We start from the raw sequence: 21,048 nt of genomic DNA on the forward strand, positions 1-21,048 counted from the left end.
TCAAATGTAATTATATATATTATTATTTAACCCTATATTTTTTTATAGTTTATAGGGTCGAATTTTGGGACCTCAAATTTCAAACTTATTTTTATGCCAAATAGTACTATATGATAAGACATTAATCCTAGAGAAATTTCAAGATAAGCATATTAGGCACGGTTTTTTAGGTATGAAGAAATGAAAGTGATAATTTCTCATAAAACTGACTAAAAATCATCACTTTCTCCCTTGTATCTCCGTAATTGTGTCTATGCTCATCTTGAAATTTTATTAAAATTAATGTTTCATTTAATAGTACTATTTGTGTGTGTGCCATAAAAAAAGTTTGAAATTTAAAGTCTTAAAAATAGGCGAAATTTGCCATCACTCTTTTTCGGGGAGTGTGACGATGTGGATTTTCTTAAGTTTTATATCCCTATACCCACTCATGCAAACGTATATTTATGGACCGTTTTTTTTTAAATTGGTAGTAACATTTTTGAAATTTGTCAGGGATAGCTACTATATAATTTTTAAAAATTTTTACAACTTACTCACCCACCCTCACACGCACCCACGCACCCATCCATATACATATGTACACAAAAAAAGCGTTTTGAGATTTAGCATCGCGATATATATATGTAATTACATTTTAATTGAAGAAATTAATAACTTATTAATTATTTTTTCATATAAAATAGTTTTCACATTTCGATTGTACATGTAAAAAAGAATTTGACAGTATGCAAAGTGTTTTACTTACATCTTTTTTGCTCGTGTGTCGAAGCTCGACTGACAATAATTAACACGCTTTTTATTGACAATACCAAAATACTAAGATGGATTACTATATGCTATTCACATTTTGTTGCCGAAATATTTTAAGTGCAATGTCATAACATATATGAAAATATATATGTAAATAGAATATTAAATAAAATTATTTATTACATTAGCATTAAACGCTTAGCATTGAGCAACTGTCCTTGTGAGGATTAACAGTTTGAATGTTAAAATCAGTTTGAATTATTAAACAAGAATAGACAATGGCGCGCATGTAGCCCGCGCTTTTGTTGGTCTAATTCTATAAAAAAAGCATGTTATTAACACTGTGTATTGTCACTTTGGATGTTTGATTCGCGTTGTGTGTTATAATTATAATCGGCAGCTGTCACGTAACACTTTGACAGTTGAGAAAATAAAATTATATAAAATTACAATTATTAAAAAGTTAAATTGCACGCACAAATTACAAAATAAAACGCATAATGGCGAGCGCAAAGCGTGCGTTTGTATTATCTGGTATATTAAATTGCAATTAATCATTTATTCATAAACTGAGATAAAACATATTTTACATAGCGCAATATTAGATTTCAATCTTTTCGGTCGAATCTTTCGCGTGACAGTTTTCTTCTCCACAAGAATTCGATTTTTCCTGCATAGTCTTCTTAGTTGTGATATTCAAGTCGATGTTGCATTCGTTTTGTATCCGACTTGTTTCAATAACATCAATTTAATCTTCTTTTTCCATACAAATATAATGAACATGCAGAAACACTCCACAGTATCTAACAAAACACTAACTAAGACATAATAATTATTTAATAATGATTCATCAGTAATAAAAAAAAATATTGTAAACATAATCCAGTTTATGCCTATTATGATAAACATCACGATAAATAACTTCATACATAGATTAAACCTGAAACAAGTATATATATATATATATATATATATATATATACATATATTTACATCATTATTTTTCAATTTAATAATGTAATGTATAGAATTTATTTTTATTGGTAGATGACTAAATATTAATACAATATATATTCGTAAAAAAATTATATTAAAGTCGCCAGTGAATTAAAATTAAAAAACACGTTTTTTTTATTCGACTAAACTGGCAATGCTTTATTTATTTAATTACATAACGTTTCGACCATGGACGAACTCTTGATAAGGAATAAAACCTATGGTCGAAACGTTGTGTAATTAAATAACTGAAGCATTGCCAGTTTGGTCGAATTAAAAAGAAAACGCGTTTTTTAATTTTTATTCACTGGCGTTTTTAATATAATTTTTTTATAAATATATTTTAATACTTAGTCATCTATCAATAAAAATAAATTCTATATATCACATTATTAAATTGAAAAATAATGGAATAAATTACAATCTTAAATAGGAGAAAAAAAGAAATAGTTGTTCAAAAAAATTCTTTAAAAATGTAATTTTCTTTATGACATTAATGTATATTAGTTAATTTTATTATCACTATTTGTGACATTTCGAGAATTACAGACTTTCTCGGGAAGACATGATCCAAGTTACAGTAATAAATGATTTTCTTCTCATATAGATTTTGTAATTTACATATTAGAAAGAAGAAAAGAAAACAAAATAGAAAAAAACGAGCACAGTATATTGTTTTCAAATGTCAAATACAATGCAAAAATGTCAAAATACTTTACCATTTTTTATTGTCATTATACCGCTTGCTTTCCGAATCTGTTAGACGAAAATCTGTATTTTTTTCGTAACGTTTGATGTTCAGTGCCGCATAAATGGATAAGCAAATACTACTAATAATACAAGCACTTTGTATCCAGGAAAAATACAATATTTCTGAAACTGTAAGTATAAATTTATTATTATTTATTATTATTATTATTAATATTATTCATTATTATTATTAATTTCTTTGTCATTAAAGGACAAATGTTAAAAAATCCCGATTTTTTGCCTCTCGGAAAAATAAATAAAACCTATTTCATATGTTTTCCACACACAAATACAAGCCAAAAATGCACCTAAAACCGCGGAGAACTCTGGAAAAAATTTTTGGCAAGTTGTTTGACTGGCTAAATAAGGTGTTAAAACGGGATCACTTTTTAGTTTTTAACGTTAATCGAAATGCACTGAATTGAGATTCTTCCCGAATTTTCACGGTGTAAAAGTCTAAAATAATCTGATAATAAATGGAAGGTGTTTAAAGGTTCAGTTCTGAGCTTTAATAGTTAATATAATAATTTAGCTTATCATATACCCCGTATAGGTGGTATGATTGGAATGAAATAGTCAAAAACGGTGGAAAATGTATGGAATAGGTTTTATCCATTTACCCGAGGGGCAAATAATCGAGGTTTTTAACATTGTTCTTTTACACTGTTTCACACACTTGTAAAATTACATAGTATTAATGGAATTATCTGAGACGTACGTTTCTCACGATACCAGCAATTTTCTATTTTGAATTCTGGTCTCAAATTTTTTGGCAAATATTCGGAAACAAACTCCACGACGATGACACATACAATACCAAGTATAAATGGACAACCGTACGCAAAAATCGCATAATACACAAACTTGTTTTTCTTCGATTTTCTTTTCTGATTGACATTTTTTTGTAACGAACAGAATCCTCTACAATTTATATGTCATATTTAACTAATTGTAAGTATAGATAAAAGAAATCTTAATGTGAAACAGTGAAATTAATGTTTGATTTCGATCAAGATTTTTCTCAGAAACCTCACTCAATTACCATAAGAAACGGTAGAACATTGTACAATATTAAGAAATTGTTAAATATTTATATAAATATTTTATAGACAAAGATAATCTAAATTTTCATTTAGTTTTAAAATACAAAAAGTATTTATGTTAAAAAATTATTTTCTATTGCCTTATTTTATACATAAAAAGAGATCAACGCGATATAAATATCAAGCTTGTAAACTGTAAAAACATTTAAGAAAAATTTGTTGCACTATTGCGAATTAAACTACGTTGGAATATTTTATAAATATTTTATAAATTAATAATGTAATATTTATTATCTAATATAAGCCATTTTTAGTTTTAAAAAGTTTACGTCAACGTAACAAAATATTTGTTTTGTTTAATATTATAAAACAATACTGTAAAGGCAAATAAAACTTAGGAGCAAGTCAAATATAAAATACTTGGTAATTTACCTGAATGTCTGCCACATATTAAAACTCATGATACTTAGCCAGAAATATTTCGACATAAACCAAAAATAACGGAAGAAAGCTGAAAAATGAATAAAAATAAAGCTATAATAACAAATAACATTTTAATCATTAAACGCGCGCTAAAATGGAGAAACTCAAAATTTCCACGTTTTCAATTTTTCCTTTAAAAATAGATTTACTCTACTTCTTGCACGATAAGTTTATAACAAAATTTTATGAATACTGATACTACTAATATTAAATTAAATAGTATTTCAAGACATAAAAATTCTAAAACTCAATATTGTATTGGAATCTGACATCTGGTGGCGAGAAATAAAAGCAGTAGAAGCCGACTGTTTATATAGCATAGTAATTAGGTATTATTTAATTAATTACAATGTTTGACACACAAAAAAATTCGGAGATTTTCAAAGCGTATTCTTGTAGATTTTTTTATGCTGATTAAGAATCTGGCGAAAATTGTGTAGATATCACGTCAGGTTTTTTAGATATATTGATCTAAAGATGCGAAAAAGGGCATTTTAGACATTTTTCCGTAAAATATAACTTTTAATTGAGACGTGATAAAAATCCTTTTTTTCACAGATTTATTATAAGTTATTAATAAACTCTTACCTAGTTATATTCACGAACATTAAATTTTTGAAATTATGATCTGCCATTTTTAATTTTAAAAATCTGATTCCATATTCATTATTTATCAGTGATTGAAGAAATTTTTACATATTAATATTTGTGAAAAAAGTGAACCATTCTATCAAACCTCTAAAAACTTTGTATTAGTATAAGAAAAATTTTTTAATTTAGTTTTTTCAATAAACTCTTCATAGGTTCGACCTTTTTTATATTTTTTACATAAACTACAAATCTTAAGCTTTATCTTGGCATCTTCAGAGCTAAGAGCTCCGATACTGAGTCTTTTTGGGTTGTGGTCCTTATATATATTACAGGAAGTTTTTCATCTACGGGAAAGTATTCCAATCGGGTTTGTTTGATAACTTTTGTCGCGGTTGAGATTGTCGGGATGCTTCAAAATTTCTAGGGTTTCACGATGTGCCCTGGCGAAATAGCTTTGCGAGGAAGCTAGTCTGATTGCTTTGTCGTATTGTACACGTACCGTGAGTCTCGTTTCCATCCAATGTTCTGCCAAGGCTGATTGACTAAAATACTTTGTATTACACGTGCAGGCAAAGTGGCACTTTCGATGCATGTTTTCTGTGCGGGAAGTGGCCGATTTCCCCCGCCGCCATCTAGCGGCGACGCGGTGAGTGAATAAGCCGCGTTCAAAGCCATTATCTACGGCTCAGCCGCGTTAAAAGTCATTGTATACGGCTGAAGCCGTAGGCAATGTATTGAACACGGCTATTCTCCCACCGTGCCGCGGCAAGATGGCGGCGTGCAATCGGCCGCCTCGCGCACAGAAAACGCGCAGAAACAGCCACTTTGCCTGCACTTGTAATACAAAATATTATGTGTATCACGTGCGGATTGACAATTGTTCACTTGTGTGGGGTGATCGCACTCGCCTTCGGCTCGTGCGTCCATCCCCCGCACTCGTGACCAATTGTCAACTTTCCGCACTTGATACACAATATACTATTCCCGAATACTTTCCCGTATAAAAAACCTCCCGCAATATATATAAGGATCACAATTCAAGAAGTATCAGTATCGGAGCTATCAGCCCTGAAGATGCAAATTTTGCAATGTTTGCAAAACGTCGGCATTACGTCGTTCAATCACGCGGCATCCATCGGAAGCTTTTTCTATTGATGATTATATATGTATATATACATATATATACATATATTGCGGCGAACTCGGATTAGTTATTATTAAAGTGCATTAAATTTTAATTTAATTTATTATTAATCATATTTTTGACAAGTTACATATTCAAGTTATTAAAAAGATTAATAAATATGCAAATATACATTATGCTTGACCATTGATTGTATATAGTTATATAATTTATTGTTAGATATACTGTACCAAGTGTAATACAGACGGGAAGTGACTCTTCAGTTTCAATAACTATAAAATTCACAACTTCAATTATGATTTGGACGGATGACGTAAAGCTGTAATTGCACAATATGAAGCCATGTACATTTCGGAGTTCTGCCAATATAGAATACACTAGAAATATTGGCACCAAAAATAATAAACGCATTAATTTTAAGTATGTATGTACCATATGTATATGCATTGCGAATCTAATTGATGATATGTATTTCATTTTGCTCCTGAAAACTTGATTATAAGTTTCCAAACAATAAGTCACTTGAAACTGGTTCACCCTTTCAAAAAACACAGCGAGACAATATGATGTCGATTTAAGTAATGTTTTATAATAAGATAAATAAATAGAACCATTGGTAAACATTTTATATTCGTTCTTGAATCTCCAGTTTCCAAAGAAATGTCGCGTGTTTAAGCACGAATCGTGGACGGCAAAGTGAAACAATTCATCCACTCTCTTATTTTCATTCTCCATTGAATCGTTTGTGGATTTGTACACATTTGGAAAACGGTATTTACTTTTTCTTGGAATACATTTACTGTCATTCAATCTCAAGCTGTTGCCAAGAGGACAACAGAGCAGAATGCAAGTAATATTATGGCACATTTTATATGGGACGATGTTAATTTCTTTACTCCCTTTGAAATTTTCACAGACACCATTTGACACGGAATCGTTCTTTACGATCAAATTTTCATAATTTTTCTGTGACATAAAATTTTCTTTATGATTGACATTTGTCGAATTGGGGTGAGAATTCATCTATATTTGGTCATCATTCTCAGGATTGTGAACATATTGCGTATTGTTGGCAAACTTATTTTCACACAAATCGTATCGAATTGTTTTTATTTTGTCGCTATAGATTGTTGTAGAATCCGCATCTTCTTCATTTCGTACCATCGAATTATCACTTTTCTCTTTGTTGTCGGTGGAACTTTGCTGAGATTTCGATGGCGAAATGATAAAGAGAAACAGTCCGCAACACAAAAACGCGAAACTTTTTTGGCTCATTATTTTATATAAGGATATGTGTACTCTTTAGAATAATTAAATAATTAAATCGTTCAAACTTATCAACAAACATCAGTTCTCACATAGATTTCGAATTTTTAATAATTAAAAATTTTCATATCTTTTAGGCATACTTTAGTTTTTATATATTAATTGTGTGGAAAAAAGATGTTAAATGCAAACTATGCACATGTAATAAAATCAAATTATCTTCTTTTTATATTTTTAAACAGAATCTCGAGAGATTGATCCGATTTTATTTTGCGATTAATTTTTAATACACTATATCTGGCTATGACTTCTTTTTTTGAAAAGATGGAAGAATGTATCTCTACGAAAGAGGAGATGAAATTACCGAGGATGACGAGTTGTCGATCAATTTATGAGGAAACATACACACGCACATTGTCTGACTACTACTACAAAATTATACACATATCAAGAGACACGCGGTAGTATCTCGCGCCAAGTTAATTTAAATATGATTTGCGTAGCGAGGCACACCGTATATTATAACGCGAGTCTGACAGTTGAAAACATCGTATACAATATTTCAATTATGTAATAGTGGCTAAAGCGATCGAGTTCTTGTTACGCTCAATCGATAAATTGAATTTAAATTATAAAAGAAAATGTCTTTATTTTTTCTCTATGTGCTTTATTAAAGTAGAGAGAAGTAAGAATAGAAAATCAGGTAATGGAGGTGTCAGATCAATAGAAAGAGAGGCATAGCTGAAAGTCCGACTGTCTCTGTCTGGTAGTAGTAAGTGTCAGATAAAGACAGTCGGATATTCTCAGCTATGCCTCTCTTTTTAAATTTAAAACAAAATTAATAAAAGTGTTATTGTAAAAATTTAGGAATCAATAAATTTATTTAAATTTTTACCCTCGCCTTGGGGCACGTGTTAGGGTTAAATAACTTTTCTAAAAATTTTACCAGTTACTTATTAACCCAAAAGAAAAAGGAACAGAGGTGAGACTTACAGAAATATAAAATAAATTTTTTTATGCTAAGGACCACCCTAATATATGTATACATATATATTGTTTTTATTAATAATTATTCGTGATATTTATTTTTTAACTTAATACATTAGTATCTTTAGGCAATTCGCACATATCGCAATATTTTGTTTCCTACAAATATTGTAATATTCTTATAAATATATATAAATAATATGAATAATTATAAGTAAATATAATAATCAATATTTATATCCTGCCATGGTATCACGTCATATGTAGTAAAATATTCAGCAAAAGTGTCTCTAATAGTTTTGGCTTCAAGCTCTGATTTTCTAGCCACTTGACGGAATGGCATTAGAGAAGTTATTCCATCTTGATCATTTTGCCATAATCCTTCTTGAAACTGACTATCTGTTTCCGTATCGAACGTACCGATCGGTGAATATAACAAATTTGAAGATTTACTTCTTCTTAAAAAATTATCCAATTTGCGTCTCGCAAACACGTAAATCTCTTTAAACATATTAGCATTAAAAATTCTTCTATAGCTTCGTAAATTTTGTGTACACAGAGTAAATATGACACTGCTTTCTCTACATTGCCTTGATTTATTAATTGGTGCGCGTACGCTTCTCATATTTCTTTCCACGTTTTGTAAAATTGTGTCAATATTTATAACTTTGAAAAAATATCTTTGTATGTAATTTTTTGATTTATGTAATTTTTATGTGATTATTTATGCAATATTTAAGTTGCTTATACGTATATTCAGCTATATCTAAGCAAAATTATTATAATAGAAAACAATAAATTATATATGTATGTGTTTTAATTTGATAATTTTTTAATTTTATTATTTTGTGTCTTTAAAAGTAAAAGCTTTGTGAAACAATTAAAAAACTATGAAAGGCTAGATAGCTTAAGATAAGCCGTGTCATTATTTTAATTTTGTTGAATCTATAAGTTCATGCATATATGATAAGTCGTAAAATTTACATGTAAAAATGCAAGTACAATTTAATTAATAAATAATGTTCTAAATTTGTTTCAGGATATATAGCAGATGCACGAGAATGCACATTACACGATGTGCAAAAAGTTATTCAAGAATGGTTGCAACATGCATGCGATAGGATCGCATATTTGAATAAAAAAGTAATTATTATTTCACTCCTACATCCGGCTTTTCTCTCTTCGAAATCTATTCGCTATTTACATACAGTTGTGCAAGATACCGATTATGCGAACCGGTGTTTTGTGTGCGTAATTTTCATTTTTTTCTCGATTACGTAATACGTCGATTTTTCATTTTGTACTATGTATTTACACGTAAATGAATGACACGTGTCGGACGCGATTCTGCTAACAAGACAAACTATATAAACATTGCGATAAATTGTTGTTTTATTACATTATTATTGATTCAATGAATATCATTATTAGAGATCAATTATTTTTGAGAAAGAAGACTATGATACACATACATATAATACAAATAAGGTTTTAATAGCAATTTTTTGTTACAATAGATTTTATTACTGCCAGTGGTTTTTGCTCAATTAATATGTTATTTGAATTAGAAGAATCATCATTTTTATATTTTTTTTCAATATTTAAATATTTATAAAAAATGTTTACGTTCATATAAAATAAATTTTCCGAGCAGATAATGCATTATATATATATATATATGTAAATGCAGTGTCGATATGATTCATGTGCATCATAATGCACAGTCATTGAGAAATTATTTGCAATAAATAATCCGTACTGCAATGTAAAATGCATTTTATAACATTATTGTGAGAATAGCGATTATTGTTAACAATTTTCAATTGAGCAAAAAACGCGTTAATTAATTTAGAATATATTTGATTGATACAAAATTCAAGCAGACACGCCAGTGGTCACGTGGATCCATTGGTCATGTGACCACTGATTATCACTGGAGAATCAAATTTTTCTTCACATTTATCTCTCGAGCCAAATAATTAGCCAAACATATATTGTATATTTTTTTATTAAACAAGAAATTTAATGGCAATTAAAGGCATTAATACTAACAATATAAAAATATATATATCATAAAAAAATATATTAATTATGCAACTCATAAAAATTAAAAATTTAATTAGACTCGTGCGAGACTATATCCCCCACATTCTTTTCGTTGCGCGTCGCGCGCGAGACTGATGCCTGTGCGAGGTTCCGTGAGCGCTTGACCGATGGTCACATGACCAGTGGTCACGTGGATTCATTGGTCATGTGACCATCGATCAAGCGCTCACGGAACCTCGCATAGACATCAGTCTCGCGCGCGACGCGCAACGAAAAGAATATGAGGGATATAGTCTCGCGCGAGTCTAATTAAATTTTAAATTTTTATGCGTTGCATAATTAATATATTTTCTTATGTATTGAGTGCTATAATAATTTTTTAATTATTCTTTTAACAGGAAGTAAATCTGTCTTGTTCATTTTATCTACTTTTGATAGAAAAATATTAGTGAAAATCGAGAATCAAGAACACGATTTTTAAAATCTGCAGACTTTTTATAAGTTATGTTAATTATTTTAAATATAAATATGATGTTTTTTTTAAATCGGCCAACAGAGCCAAAGCATGAAAAATTAATTATTCGGAACTGTATCTTTTAGTTGGTAAGAGCAGTCGCCCGGAAAGTGAAAGACGCGGTTTCGATTCCCGTTTCAGCAACTTTTCGGACCTATATTTTTCGCGCCTATTTCTCCATATATAAGTTTCGAGATTAATTTATATATGGAACTTAGTGATCTCAAACCAAGAGATACAGTTCCGAATAATTAATTTTTCGTGCTTTGGCTCTGTTGGCCGATTTAAAAAAAAAACATCATATTTATATTCATAATATTGAGAGCCGATAAAAATATTTCTTTCTGATTTAATTATTTTAGTTCAATTAATTTAATTTTTTTAAATTACGATGACGTATAGACCAATGTGTTCTAATGACTACCTAAACTTTTTAAATATTTACGATAATCTAACAAAAAGTTATTAAAAGAAATATAATTTTATAAATTTTACTTTATATTAAACGCAAATTTACATGCATATGTGATTTATAATACATTTGATGATATATTATTTGAGGATATAGGGCTTTCTTTTAGTTCAGCTCCGGTTATATCTCGTATTTTGATAATTTCAACTATTTCTTGAGGTATACTTTTAATTAACTTCTCTGACAAGGTTTTTCTAATTTGGGTTAGTTTATTTCTTGTATTTTATTTAATTTCTCTAAAGTATGTAAAAATCGAAATCGATTATCATCACTTAATTTCCAAACAAGTGAATAAGCTTTATCCAAAATAACTTCGGATTTCGGTATACAAACTCGTTCCTCTCTAAATTCGTGTTCTTCAAGTTTCAGTTTATCGATCTTCTCCTTAATATTTTTATACTCATCATTTTCATCAGCATTATCATCATTGGGAATTACTGCAATATTTAAAATATAAATTATATGCAAAAAGAATATTAAATGGACGAATTAACGCTATATATAATTATATGCAAATCAACAATATATGCAATAATAATGCACATGCTATATAAATTTATAACAAATTACAAAATTGAAAAAGAAAAATACTAACAAAAGTGATTCCAAAGTTGTTCTTCCAGTTGAGTAAGTTTGCAAATGCGATTTTGATAAGAGAAAGCTACTTCATTTAGGCCATCGTCTAGCAAATCCAATAGCAAATCCACAAATTGTGTTTCTTCCTCGGCTAACAACTTGTTGCAATAATTAAGCATCCAATCCAGAAGACCGATGCATAAGTAAGCTCGTAGACTTTGCGATACGGGATAATTGCTTTTCGCATAAATGCTGCCTTCGTCCGTTGGTTTCTTGCTATCCAGTTTCGCGAGAATATGAATTTTGTCATTTGTCATATTTCCGTGTTTACATGACATTTCCTCATATTAATATATGTCAGCTAATATTGTTGCCAAATGTTTCAATCGAGTCTCTTCTGCGTCGCATGTAACCGCTTTAGCGATTCTATAACTAGCATTTAATTTAATCTGAAAACGCCATTTCAATTAATTATAAGTATTGGTCTTACACACGTAATATAGAGTATTGTTATAATATTGAAAGTATTATTTATGGAAGACGATATCTTTTATATTAATTTCTATTTCTCCTTTTACCATTGTTTTTTTTGTTGTATTTATTAAGTTAGTGATGATATTTTTATTCTTGCACAAGGCGTCATAATAAGAAGCCATATTAACTGAACTATATTTCATTTGAAAAGTTTGTAACAGTCCGTTGCTTTCCTTCAACCACGTCCGCATTGAATCAAACTCAGTTTGCTCTCCGTAGTCGTTTGTAATCGCCTCGTGAACGTCGATATGCACATTCAAACACTGCGGATAATACAAAACATTTAATTTTATAATTTATATTTTACAATTCATATTTTATAAGATAGTATATTATGAACGACCCAACTATCAAACAATATTCTTTATTCTTATGATGTCACATAGACGACGTTTTTTATTTTACAATTTATATTTTATAATTCACATTTTAAAATTTATATTTAATATTAAATTCATATTTAATATTTTATAAATTTGGAAATAAATTTATGTATATAGTTGTATAATTTTATTTTATAATTTATATTTTACCATTCACATATTTTATAATTCATATTTTATAATTTATATTTTATATGTAAATAATTTAAATATATATATATATATTTTACCTGAATTTGTCGGAAATTTACGATAAGGGAACGCGCTTTCGACCAGTCTGAGTTGACAAGAGCACATGTCATCGCGTCCACAATTAAGGATATTCCATATTTTTCATCATCGTTTAAAAACGTTAATTGAGACGCTACCTCGAAATAATGAACGTCTTTCCGACGAGTAAGAATTCTCGCCGCCTGATCGTACTGTTTCAACTCTACATAACTATAATATATATGCAATATGTTAAATTTACAATAAAACTTTTCATTAATTACTCAAGCTACGTAAAACAATATTATTATTTGACGCACAAATTGCATTAAATTTTTAATTATGACATACATTATATATTATATATATTTATGTATATAATATATATGTTATAAATTAAATGTATAAAATAAATTACATTTTATATTACAGATTGTATATTTATAGATATTTATTATAGTATTTATATATATACAGGGTAAGCCATTTTAAAAAATACGATCAATTTTCTCCTAAGCGAAATATCGAAAAATGTTTCAGACATGTGTTGTATGGTTTCGAAGGGGCTATAAGCTGGTGATATTAGTTTGACTTTGGATATTTAGTTGAAGGTCACGCAAAGGTCACCTCAATTTTTTTAAATAGCACCCCTTATTTTTTATTACATATTCTTGTAGCTGATCTCGAGAGCTTTCCAAAACACTACAGTCAAATGTTTTTCCATTGCGTACTTTTCGAGTTATACAGCTCGAAAGTTACATTTTGATAAAAATACAAAATATTTCTTAAAATATTCACTTTTCGATAGTCTTATTTTACATGCTCCGACCAATAAGGGCAAAGTCCAAGCATGATCCAGCTAGTTAAGACAAGATCCGGACACGATCGTTTTTTAAAATGGCCTACCCTGTATATATATGTATATATCCAACAATTTTTCTCCAATATTTTTTAGGCTGTATATATATATATATATATTTAATACATAAAATTATATAATAATTATATAAAATTATTTATTATATAAACTTACATATATATATATATATATATATATATATTTTAATAAATAAAATTAAATAATATTAAATAATAATATTATATATATATATATATATATATATATATATATTATATATATATATATGCATATATACTGTAATATATATAATATTCTTATTATTTAATACTATTTAATTTTATTTAATAAATAATATTTATCAATTTATTATAATTATCAATAATTATATAAAATTAATTATCGTACCAATGAGCAGCTTGCTCTAATTGACCACTGGACAGACACCATTCGGACCATAATTCTAATATTTTTTCGAAAAACGGATCGGTGATATCCAATTTGCACCTCGCAAGCACGTAAGCCTCTTTAAACATATTAGCATTTAAAAATGCTTCTATGGCTTCGTGAATTTCGTCTAGACAGAGTAAATATGACACTGCTTTCCTCACATTGCCTTGACTTATTAATTGGTGCGCGTACGCTTTGCATATTTCTCTCCATGTTCTGTAAAATTGTATCAATATTTATAATTTGGAAAAAATATTTTTTCTTAACTGCTTATAAAAAAAAATATTGTACATACTTCTGAGAAAGATTAGACACGAGTGATACTAGAAAATCATTTAATTCTTGATTTTTAACCGCACAAGCCAGATCATTTGCCAGATTGTTACACCACATATTTATCTCAGTAATGGCATTTGAACTATCTTGAATTAATTCTGTTAAAAAATAATAATTAGTAAGTAATAATTAGTAATTGAATATTAAATATATATTTTACAAATAGAAAATTCTATAATATGTATATAACATATACATATATGTATAACCCAATATTTACTTTCATGATCAACACGTTTTAATAAATGCTTTTTTGAGAACAGCGATATGTTTGCAATATTATAACATATATCATCTTCTTTGTATTGTCCTTGTTTCCGTTTTATATCATTTTTGATAAAATTTAAAATCTTAGTTCCATTGTTCATTAATTTATCATATGCATTAAAATACGAATTTTTCTCTTTTTCCTTCAATTCTGTTTGAAACCCTGCAATCGAAAATCTCGATGTAATTATATATATATATATATATATATATATATATATATATATACAATATTTATACATATATGTATATATATATATATATATATATTGGGTTATATAATTAACTTTATATAATTATTGATAATTATTATAAATTGATATATATTATTTATTAAATAAAATTAAATAGTATTAAATAATAAGAATATTATATATATTACAGTATATATGCATATATATATATATATATATATAATATTATTATTTAATATTATTTAATTTTATTTATTAAAATATATATATATACAGGGTGTTCGGCAACAGGTGGGCCAAAATGTAAGGAGTGATTCTACATGATAAAATAAGACGAAAATCAAGAATGACAAAATTGCGTTTGAGACTTCGTTTACTAATTATAAATATTTTACACTTTGCAAAATATACATCAACTGTTACGATGTAAGTTTTTATATACTTATGCGTTACAGTGTATTTTGACGGCGACTCTACCGATGTACCTTACGTACGCCAGATATCGGCAAATTGCCGTGCGTCAGGCGCCCTTAATTATATATATATATATATATATATATATATATTATAAGCTAAGAAATTTTACTACGCAAGCATGCTTATATATATATATATATATATATATATATATATATATATATATATATATCAGATTGATTGTTTGACGATTTGCATTTTTGAATAATCGAATTACTTTGCTGTACATCCGTTTGATTTGTTGACCAATTTTTTGGTTTCAAATTCTTTTTCACGATTTTAATATGGGAGAGATGCTTCGGCGATTGCGCCGGTAAAGTATAATCCCATATGCGTAACGTAAAGTCCGACGAGCCGGTCATTATCAATTGTGGTTTTATGGGACTCCACATGCAACATAGCACAGATCCATTGTGACCCGTATATGTGCCTATCAGTTCCTGTTTTTCAATATTCCAAACCTAAAAAAGAATATTTAAAAATGTATATATATAATCGTGTATATATATCTGTGCACACTTCTATTATTTTGTACCATTAAAAATAATTTTTAGAATTTAATTTAGAATTTTTTGCCATCACCCTTTATTTAAATTTAATAAATAACGCACAATGAAGCACACATTAATCATCCAATAGTGAAAGAGTATATTTAAATTATCATATAATTTGTACGCTATATATTTTACCTGTGCAACATGATCGTCACTACCGGAAACTAAGTGTTTGCTGAAGTGTTGGACTCCAAGCTAAACACACCACTTTATCGTTGTGTTCGTTTAACATTGCTACTATGTTGTGGCATTTGCCTTTTTCTTTAATGTCTTCTTCCTCGACACAATCCATAAGAAGCGCTCTTTCCAGGTCCTTTATCAGTTCTGACATATCAAAAACTATTATATTACAATTGGAGGCAATTGCTAAGTAATTGGCAGCTGACGATTTGCATTTATCTGTCGCTGTACTTTCGGGATGCCACGCCAAGCAAGTCATCATAGATCTTGACATATGTATCGTATATTGTTTCCTCAGCGTCTGATCGTAAAACATGATCGATCTAAAAGAAGAAATATCCATATATTTGATGCAATTATTTCATTATGTTTTAGAATAAATCGATATGATTTATACCCATTTTCTAACGCAATTGCTAAACACAAATTGGATTTCCAAGCAAATTCCGTGCATGCTTTCTTAATTATGGACATGGGTTCTGAAATATAAGTTGTGATAATAAAACAGTGTTATAAAATAGGGGGTTTCGACATCTTACCGTCGTCTGGCTCGCATTTTTTGTACGCTACTAATTCCCCTTCCGCACAGGAGAATAAATAATCATTCTCTTTAAGTTTAACCCATTCAAGTTTATAAATAGTATTTCTATGATACTGTTTGTATAATATAGGAGATTCATTAGTTTCAATTTCGTAGAATACACCAACGCGACCGTCTTCGGTACCAAAAGCTACTGTGGATTTATTTTCAGGAAACCACGATACCTGATACAATAAATGCACATAGTAATATTTGCATGATATATTATTTAATATTTCTTATTTCGAAATAATTCATTTAAAAAATAATTTTACCGCTCTTATCATTGCTTTTATCTTTGTCCAATACAATACAACATTAAAAGTTTTTACGTTTTCAGATTTAGGAAAATTCCATAGACGCAACATCGCGTCTCCAACGCCAAATGCAATAAGCGAAGTATCGATGTCACAAGCTGCCATGCAGTAGATAAAGTCTCCTTGAGTAGGAATCTCATATTCCAGGATCGCCGATTTAATAGAATCGTTGTTCCGTTTGCAACATATAATCCAGCGATCTTGCGCCGAAGTCTAAACACTCAGTCTATAATTTAAATAACACTATGAGCTTCAATAGCTTTTACATTCAGGAGTGGGTAAGATAATGATTTTTTAAAACTCAGTTAAAGTTATATATAATTTCGTATTAAATTAATTTATAAATATAAATTTAACGTATAAGACGGGCAACAAGAGCCAAATCGCGGATGACAATGCGTTATCCTAACGAAACTAAATAATTTTTCGTTAGAATTAAATACCGGTGCACAAGGCACCAAATTTTTACTTGGACACGGCCAAGATTTTAAATATGAAATAATCTCATATTTTGAGATTTAATTTCAATACCCCCAAATATAAACTCTTATATTTGATACACGCTGGCTTAAAAAATGCGTTTGTTTACCAACATTAATATATATAACAGAGAAAAGTATAGAATCGAAAGGATCTGAATAGCTCAGCTGGAAGAGCAGTCGCCCGGCAAGCGAAAGGTCTCGGGTTCGATTCCCGATTCAGCGATTTTCGGATCTATATTTTTCTCTTGCATTCATTTATTTATTTTCCGTAGGGGGGTTAAAGGGGTATTGAAATTAAATCTCAAAATATGAGATTATTTCATATTTAAAATCTTGGCCGTGTCCAAGTAAAAATTTGGTGCCTTGTGCACCGGTATTTATTTCTAACGAAAAATTATTTAGTTTCGTTAGGATAACGCATTGTCATCCGCGATTTGGCTCTTGTTGCCCGTCTTATACGTTAAATTAATTTAGTTAAGTTAAAAGTTGCATAAACAAAAAATTATATTAGTTAAAATTAAGTTAAGATCGAATTAACTAAAGTTAAATCAAAGTTAATTTTTAAAAACATTATTTATGTTAAATTAGAATTTTGTTTGCTAATTCTTTTAAAATTTATAATAAAAATAAACAAAGTAATTTTAATTTTTACATATTAAAAATATATTTTTTGATAACGATAATTTATGACAAATGACCATAAAAATAATAATATCTTAATTTAAAAATAATGCATTTATATAACTTATAAAAAAACAATAATAATGCATTGATGAACAATAATAGTATTCAGAGATAAAAAAATTTTTCTCAGATAAAAAGTTAATGAGTTTAAGGTAAAAAATAATTAGTCGAAGTTAAAAATTAATACATTTTAAATTTAAGCTAAAGTAAAGGTTATTAAATTTTTAACTTTTTTAAAAACTTTTAACCAATTAACTAGTTATTACCCAACCCTGTTTACATTCCATATCCCACGTTTAAACACTATTAAAAATCTTTACTCACTCGGACTCTGATTTCCCATTGTTGGATATTGTATCATTTTTGGATAGAGCGGCTATGAAAAACAATTGTCTGTTGTGACATGCATGTAACAACTTACACGTCAATTCATTTTTGTTCGTGGATAGATCTCAGGATAGAAGTTCACTCCAAGCAGAGGAAGTTAAAAGCACTTCAGGCTCCACCCAACACACTGCAATCTAAATCATAACGGGTTTGCGTTTATTAGGCATATAATCATGTCCGTGTGGCAAATTCGATATTTCTATCACAGCCTCGCATTTACCATCTCCACCAGCTCTCCAAATAAACACAGATCTAGTAAAAAGAATGTCTACTATTAATTGTTCCCTGATTTCAATATTTAAAAAGAAAATGTTATGAAGATAGAGCTAATAATATATTTTAGATGTTACTTATATCTGTCTATTTTTTGATATAATATTCACATATATTTCACATATTTAATTAATTCAATATACGAGATAACATAAAAATATTATGAAAAATTTATCTTACTGTTCTTTTGCGCCAGAAGCTAAAAGTAAATCTCTTTTATTATTTCCATTTAAGACATTCATATCCGAAGAACACCATGACAAACTGACTATTTCCTTCTTGTGACCCTTCAATTTATATAATATTGTTTCATTTTCAACAATATAAATTAATCCACTTTTGGTACCTATCGCTATAAGACTCGAGTCGTGAGGACACGAAGCCAAACATGTAGGAGTTAACTGGCCTAGACATATTATCTTCGACATCTGATATGATACGTAATAATACATTAGACAGCTCTCTGAATTTATTGCATATGCAAGATTGGTATTTTTGATTGACCAATCAACTCCTATAATTGATTTACCCTATATGAAAAAAACAGTTACATTAATAATTAAGAAATTATTATTTTTTAAATAAGAGAATTAATACTTTTATAATGTTAAATAAGATAAATATACAAAATTTTAGCTTTATTTTGCAACGTCTTGCTTACAACTTTAAAGGAGTTCATGAAGACCAATTCTAACGCATCCACGTCCCAAATTTTGACGCTATCCTCATCACCACCAGAAATTAGTAATTCTGGATTGTCGTGCCTAGGACAGAATGCTAATGATGTCACTCTATCCTTAAAAGCATTGTTAATTACTGAATAGTATAAACCACTTTGATCTTCGTTTTGTCTGGGAAAAACGATAGAATTCCTGGTGCCCCATGCCAAAGTTCCTCGTTTCGAGCATGCGAGAATATTGCTCAGATACCAGTTTGGCGAGGGTGGCAACATGATTTCGTTCATCTTTTTTGTATTTCCTTTAGATAAGAAAGATAGAATAAATTCCACGCAATATTATGACAAAATTTCATAAAAAGAAATTACAATTTCCATAATACATATTTATAAAATTTTATATGGATTTATAGAAATTATATATAAATTTAATATATTAAATTTTATATAAATAATATAAATAAAATAATATAAATTTATATATAAATTTTTTTAATATAAATTACATATAAATTATATAATAATTATATAATAATTATGTAATAATTTTTTACAAAATTATTATATAAAATTATATATATTTTATATAAATTTTGAAGAAATATAGAATAATTTTTATAAAATATATATTACAACGAAATTTTGTATAAAGTAGAGTTCATATATTTTGTTTTATAAACAAGAGAAAAAGAATAATCTTTACAAAAGAGAGTCAGTTTACGACGTAAAAATGCATTTTTTGCATCATAATACAAGAAAAAAATGTATAATGTTATATAATAAAGTAATGACGGTAACAAAGTTGTAAATCATTTTTAAAAATTTTTCTCGACGTTTATATGTTGATATAATACTGATTATTTATAATATAGCTATGTAGTCCGTAATTCGATGACAAAGAGGATAAGAAAAAATAGTTTAAATTCTAAAAATTACCTTGTGATATTTAATAAATCAACGGCGAGTGTCGGCTTTCACTGTTCACTGTTGTCCGTTTAACATACGTCTGAAACGACTTTAGACGCGTTAAATTCGAGATACGTGTATATCCTTGGGAAGTCCTTAATTTATTTTTCGACGTGTGTGTATGTATTATTTGTATCTACATTCTACATCGAAGAAGAGTATGAGAAAAAGTCTAAAGAAGATAGCGATATAAAACTTAACAAATGTGTGCGTCACATAAAGCCGCAAAATAAATTCAAAAACGCCTTCAAACAAATATATATTTGTAAAACGCAACATTAAACATAGACAACTTATTATTATTATATAGTTTTCATTAGATTTTTATTATTTATTTTGCAATAAAACGTATTTTTGACTGATTAAATATATGATATTTAATATTTTAACTAATATTTACATAGATGTTATTATTGTAAATAAATTAATTATAATATAGTAACTGTTTTTCTCGACAACTTTGTTTTTACACTATATTACATTACGTTGGATTCAAATTTTAAAATGAAAAGATGTATCGAAGATAAAGTTACAGAACTTTAAATGTATATAACAAGAGATTTACAAACTGTGTGCGTGTAACATGTATTATAATGAATCGTGTTAAATTAATTTAAA

The 21,048-nt window shown here is 28.3% G+C and overlaps 1 protein-coding gene and 1 pseudogene across 3 annotated transcripts; both read right to left on the bottom strand.

Moving 5' to 3' along the window:
• Window positions 1-1,292: 1,292 nt before the first annotated feature.
• On the bottom strand, window positions 1,293-6,186 carry LOC146719770 (putative G protein-coupled receptor Mth-like 10). 2 transcript variants are annotated; one of them, XM_085489545.1, is made up of 5 exons: window positions 5,991-6,186; window positions 3,975-4,053; window positions 3,218-3,420; window positions 2,469-2,628; window positions 1,293-1,571 (listed from the first exon to the last, which is right to left on the bottom strand). In XM_085489545.1, the coding sequence occupies exons 1-5, from the start codon at window positions 6,169-6,171 to the stop codon at window positions 1,568-1,570; spliced, it is 627 nt and encodes a 208-aa protein (XP_085345671.1). In that variant the 5' UTR covers window positions 6,172-6,186; the 3' UTR covers window positions 1,293-1,567. The 2 variants fall into 2 exon arrangements, with proteins under 2 accessions (XP_085345671.1, XP_085345670.1); XM_085489544.1 differs by having other exon boundaries at window positions 1,293-1,693.
• A 5,030-nt stretch (window positions 6,187-11,216) lies between these two features.
• Window positions 11,217-20,457, bottom strand: LOC114944396 (gem-associated protein 5-like; annotated as a pseudogene). Its single transcript, XR_014926350.1, has 16 exons — window positions 20,401-20,457; window positions 19,450-19,766; window positions 18,969-19,318; window positions 18,453-18,767; window positions 16,921-17,188; window positions 16,605-16,830; window positions 16,463-16,544; window positions 16,021-16,388; window positions 15,549-15,792; window positions 14,614-14,823; window positions 14,353-14,491; window positions 14,016-14,273; window positions 12,769-12,979; window positions 12,200-12,418; window positions 11,641-12,070; window positions 11,217-11,482 (listed from the first exon to the last, which is right to left on the bottom strand). The product of XR_014926350.1 is annotated as a gem-associated protein 5-like (transcript).
• Between the last annotated feature and the right edge of the window lie 591 nt (window positions 20,458-21,048).

The sequence above is a fragment of the Nylanderia fulva genome, unplaced genomic scaffold, assembly GCF_048542155.1.
Source record: "Nylanderia fulva isolate GAGA-0341 unplaced genomic scaffold, ASM4854215v1 Scaffold87, whole genome shotgun sequence".
Classification (NCBI taxonomy): domain Eukaryota; kingdom Metazoa; phylum Arthropoda; class Insecta; order Hymenoptera; family Formicidae; genus Nylanderia; species Nylanderia fulva.

Bases quoted from the DNA above. Each gene is read 5' to 3' on its own strand.
- LOC146719770 (XM_085489544.1), bottom strand. From the start codon at position 6,171: ATGCGTTTATTATTTTTGGTGCCAATATTTCTAGTGTATTCTATATTG. The intron at 4,054-5,990 runs GTACAGTATATC...TTCATTTTTCAG, and splicing joins TCCCGTCTGTATTACACTTG to CTTTCTTCCGTTATTTTTGG. The intron at 1,694-2,468 runs GTAAAGTATTTT...TACTTGTTTCAG, and splicing joins TATAATGACAATAAAAAATG to GTTTAATCTATGTATGAAGT.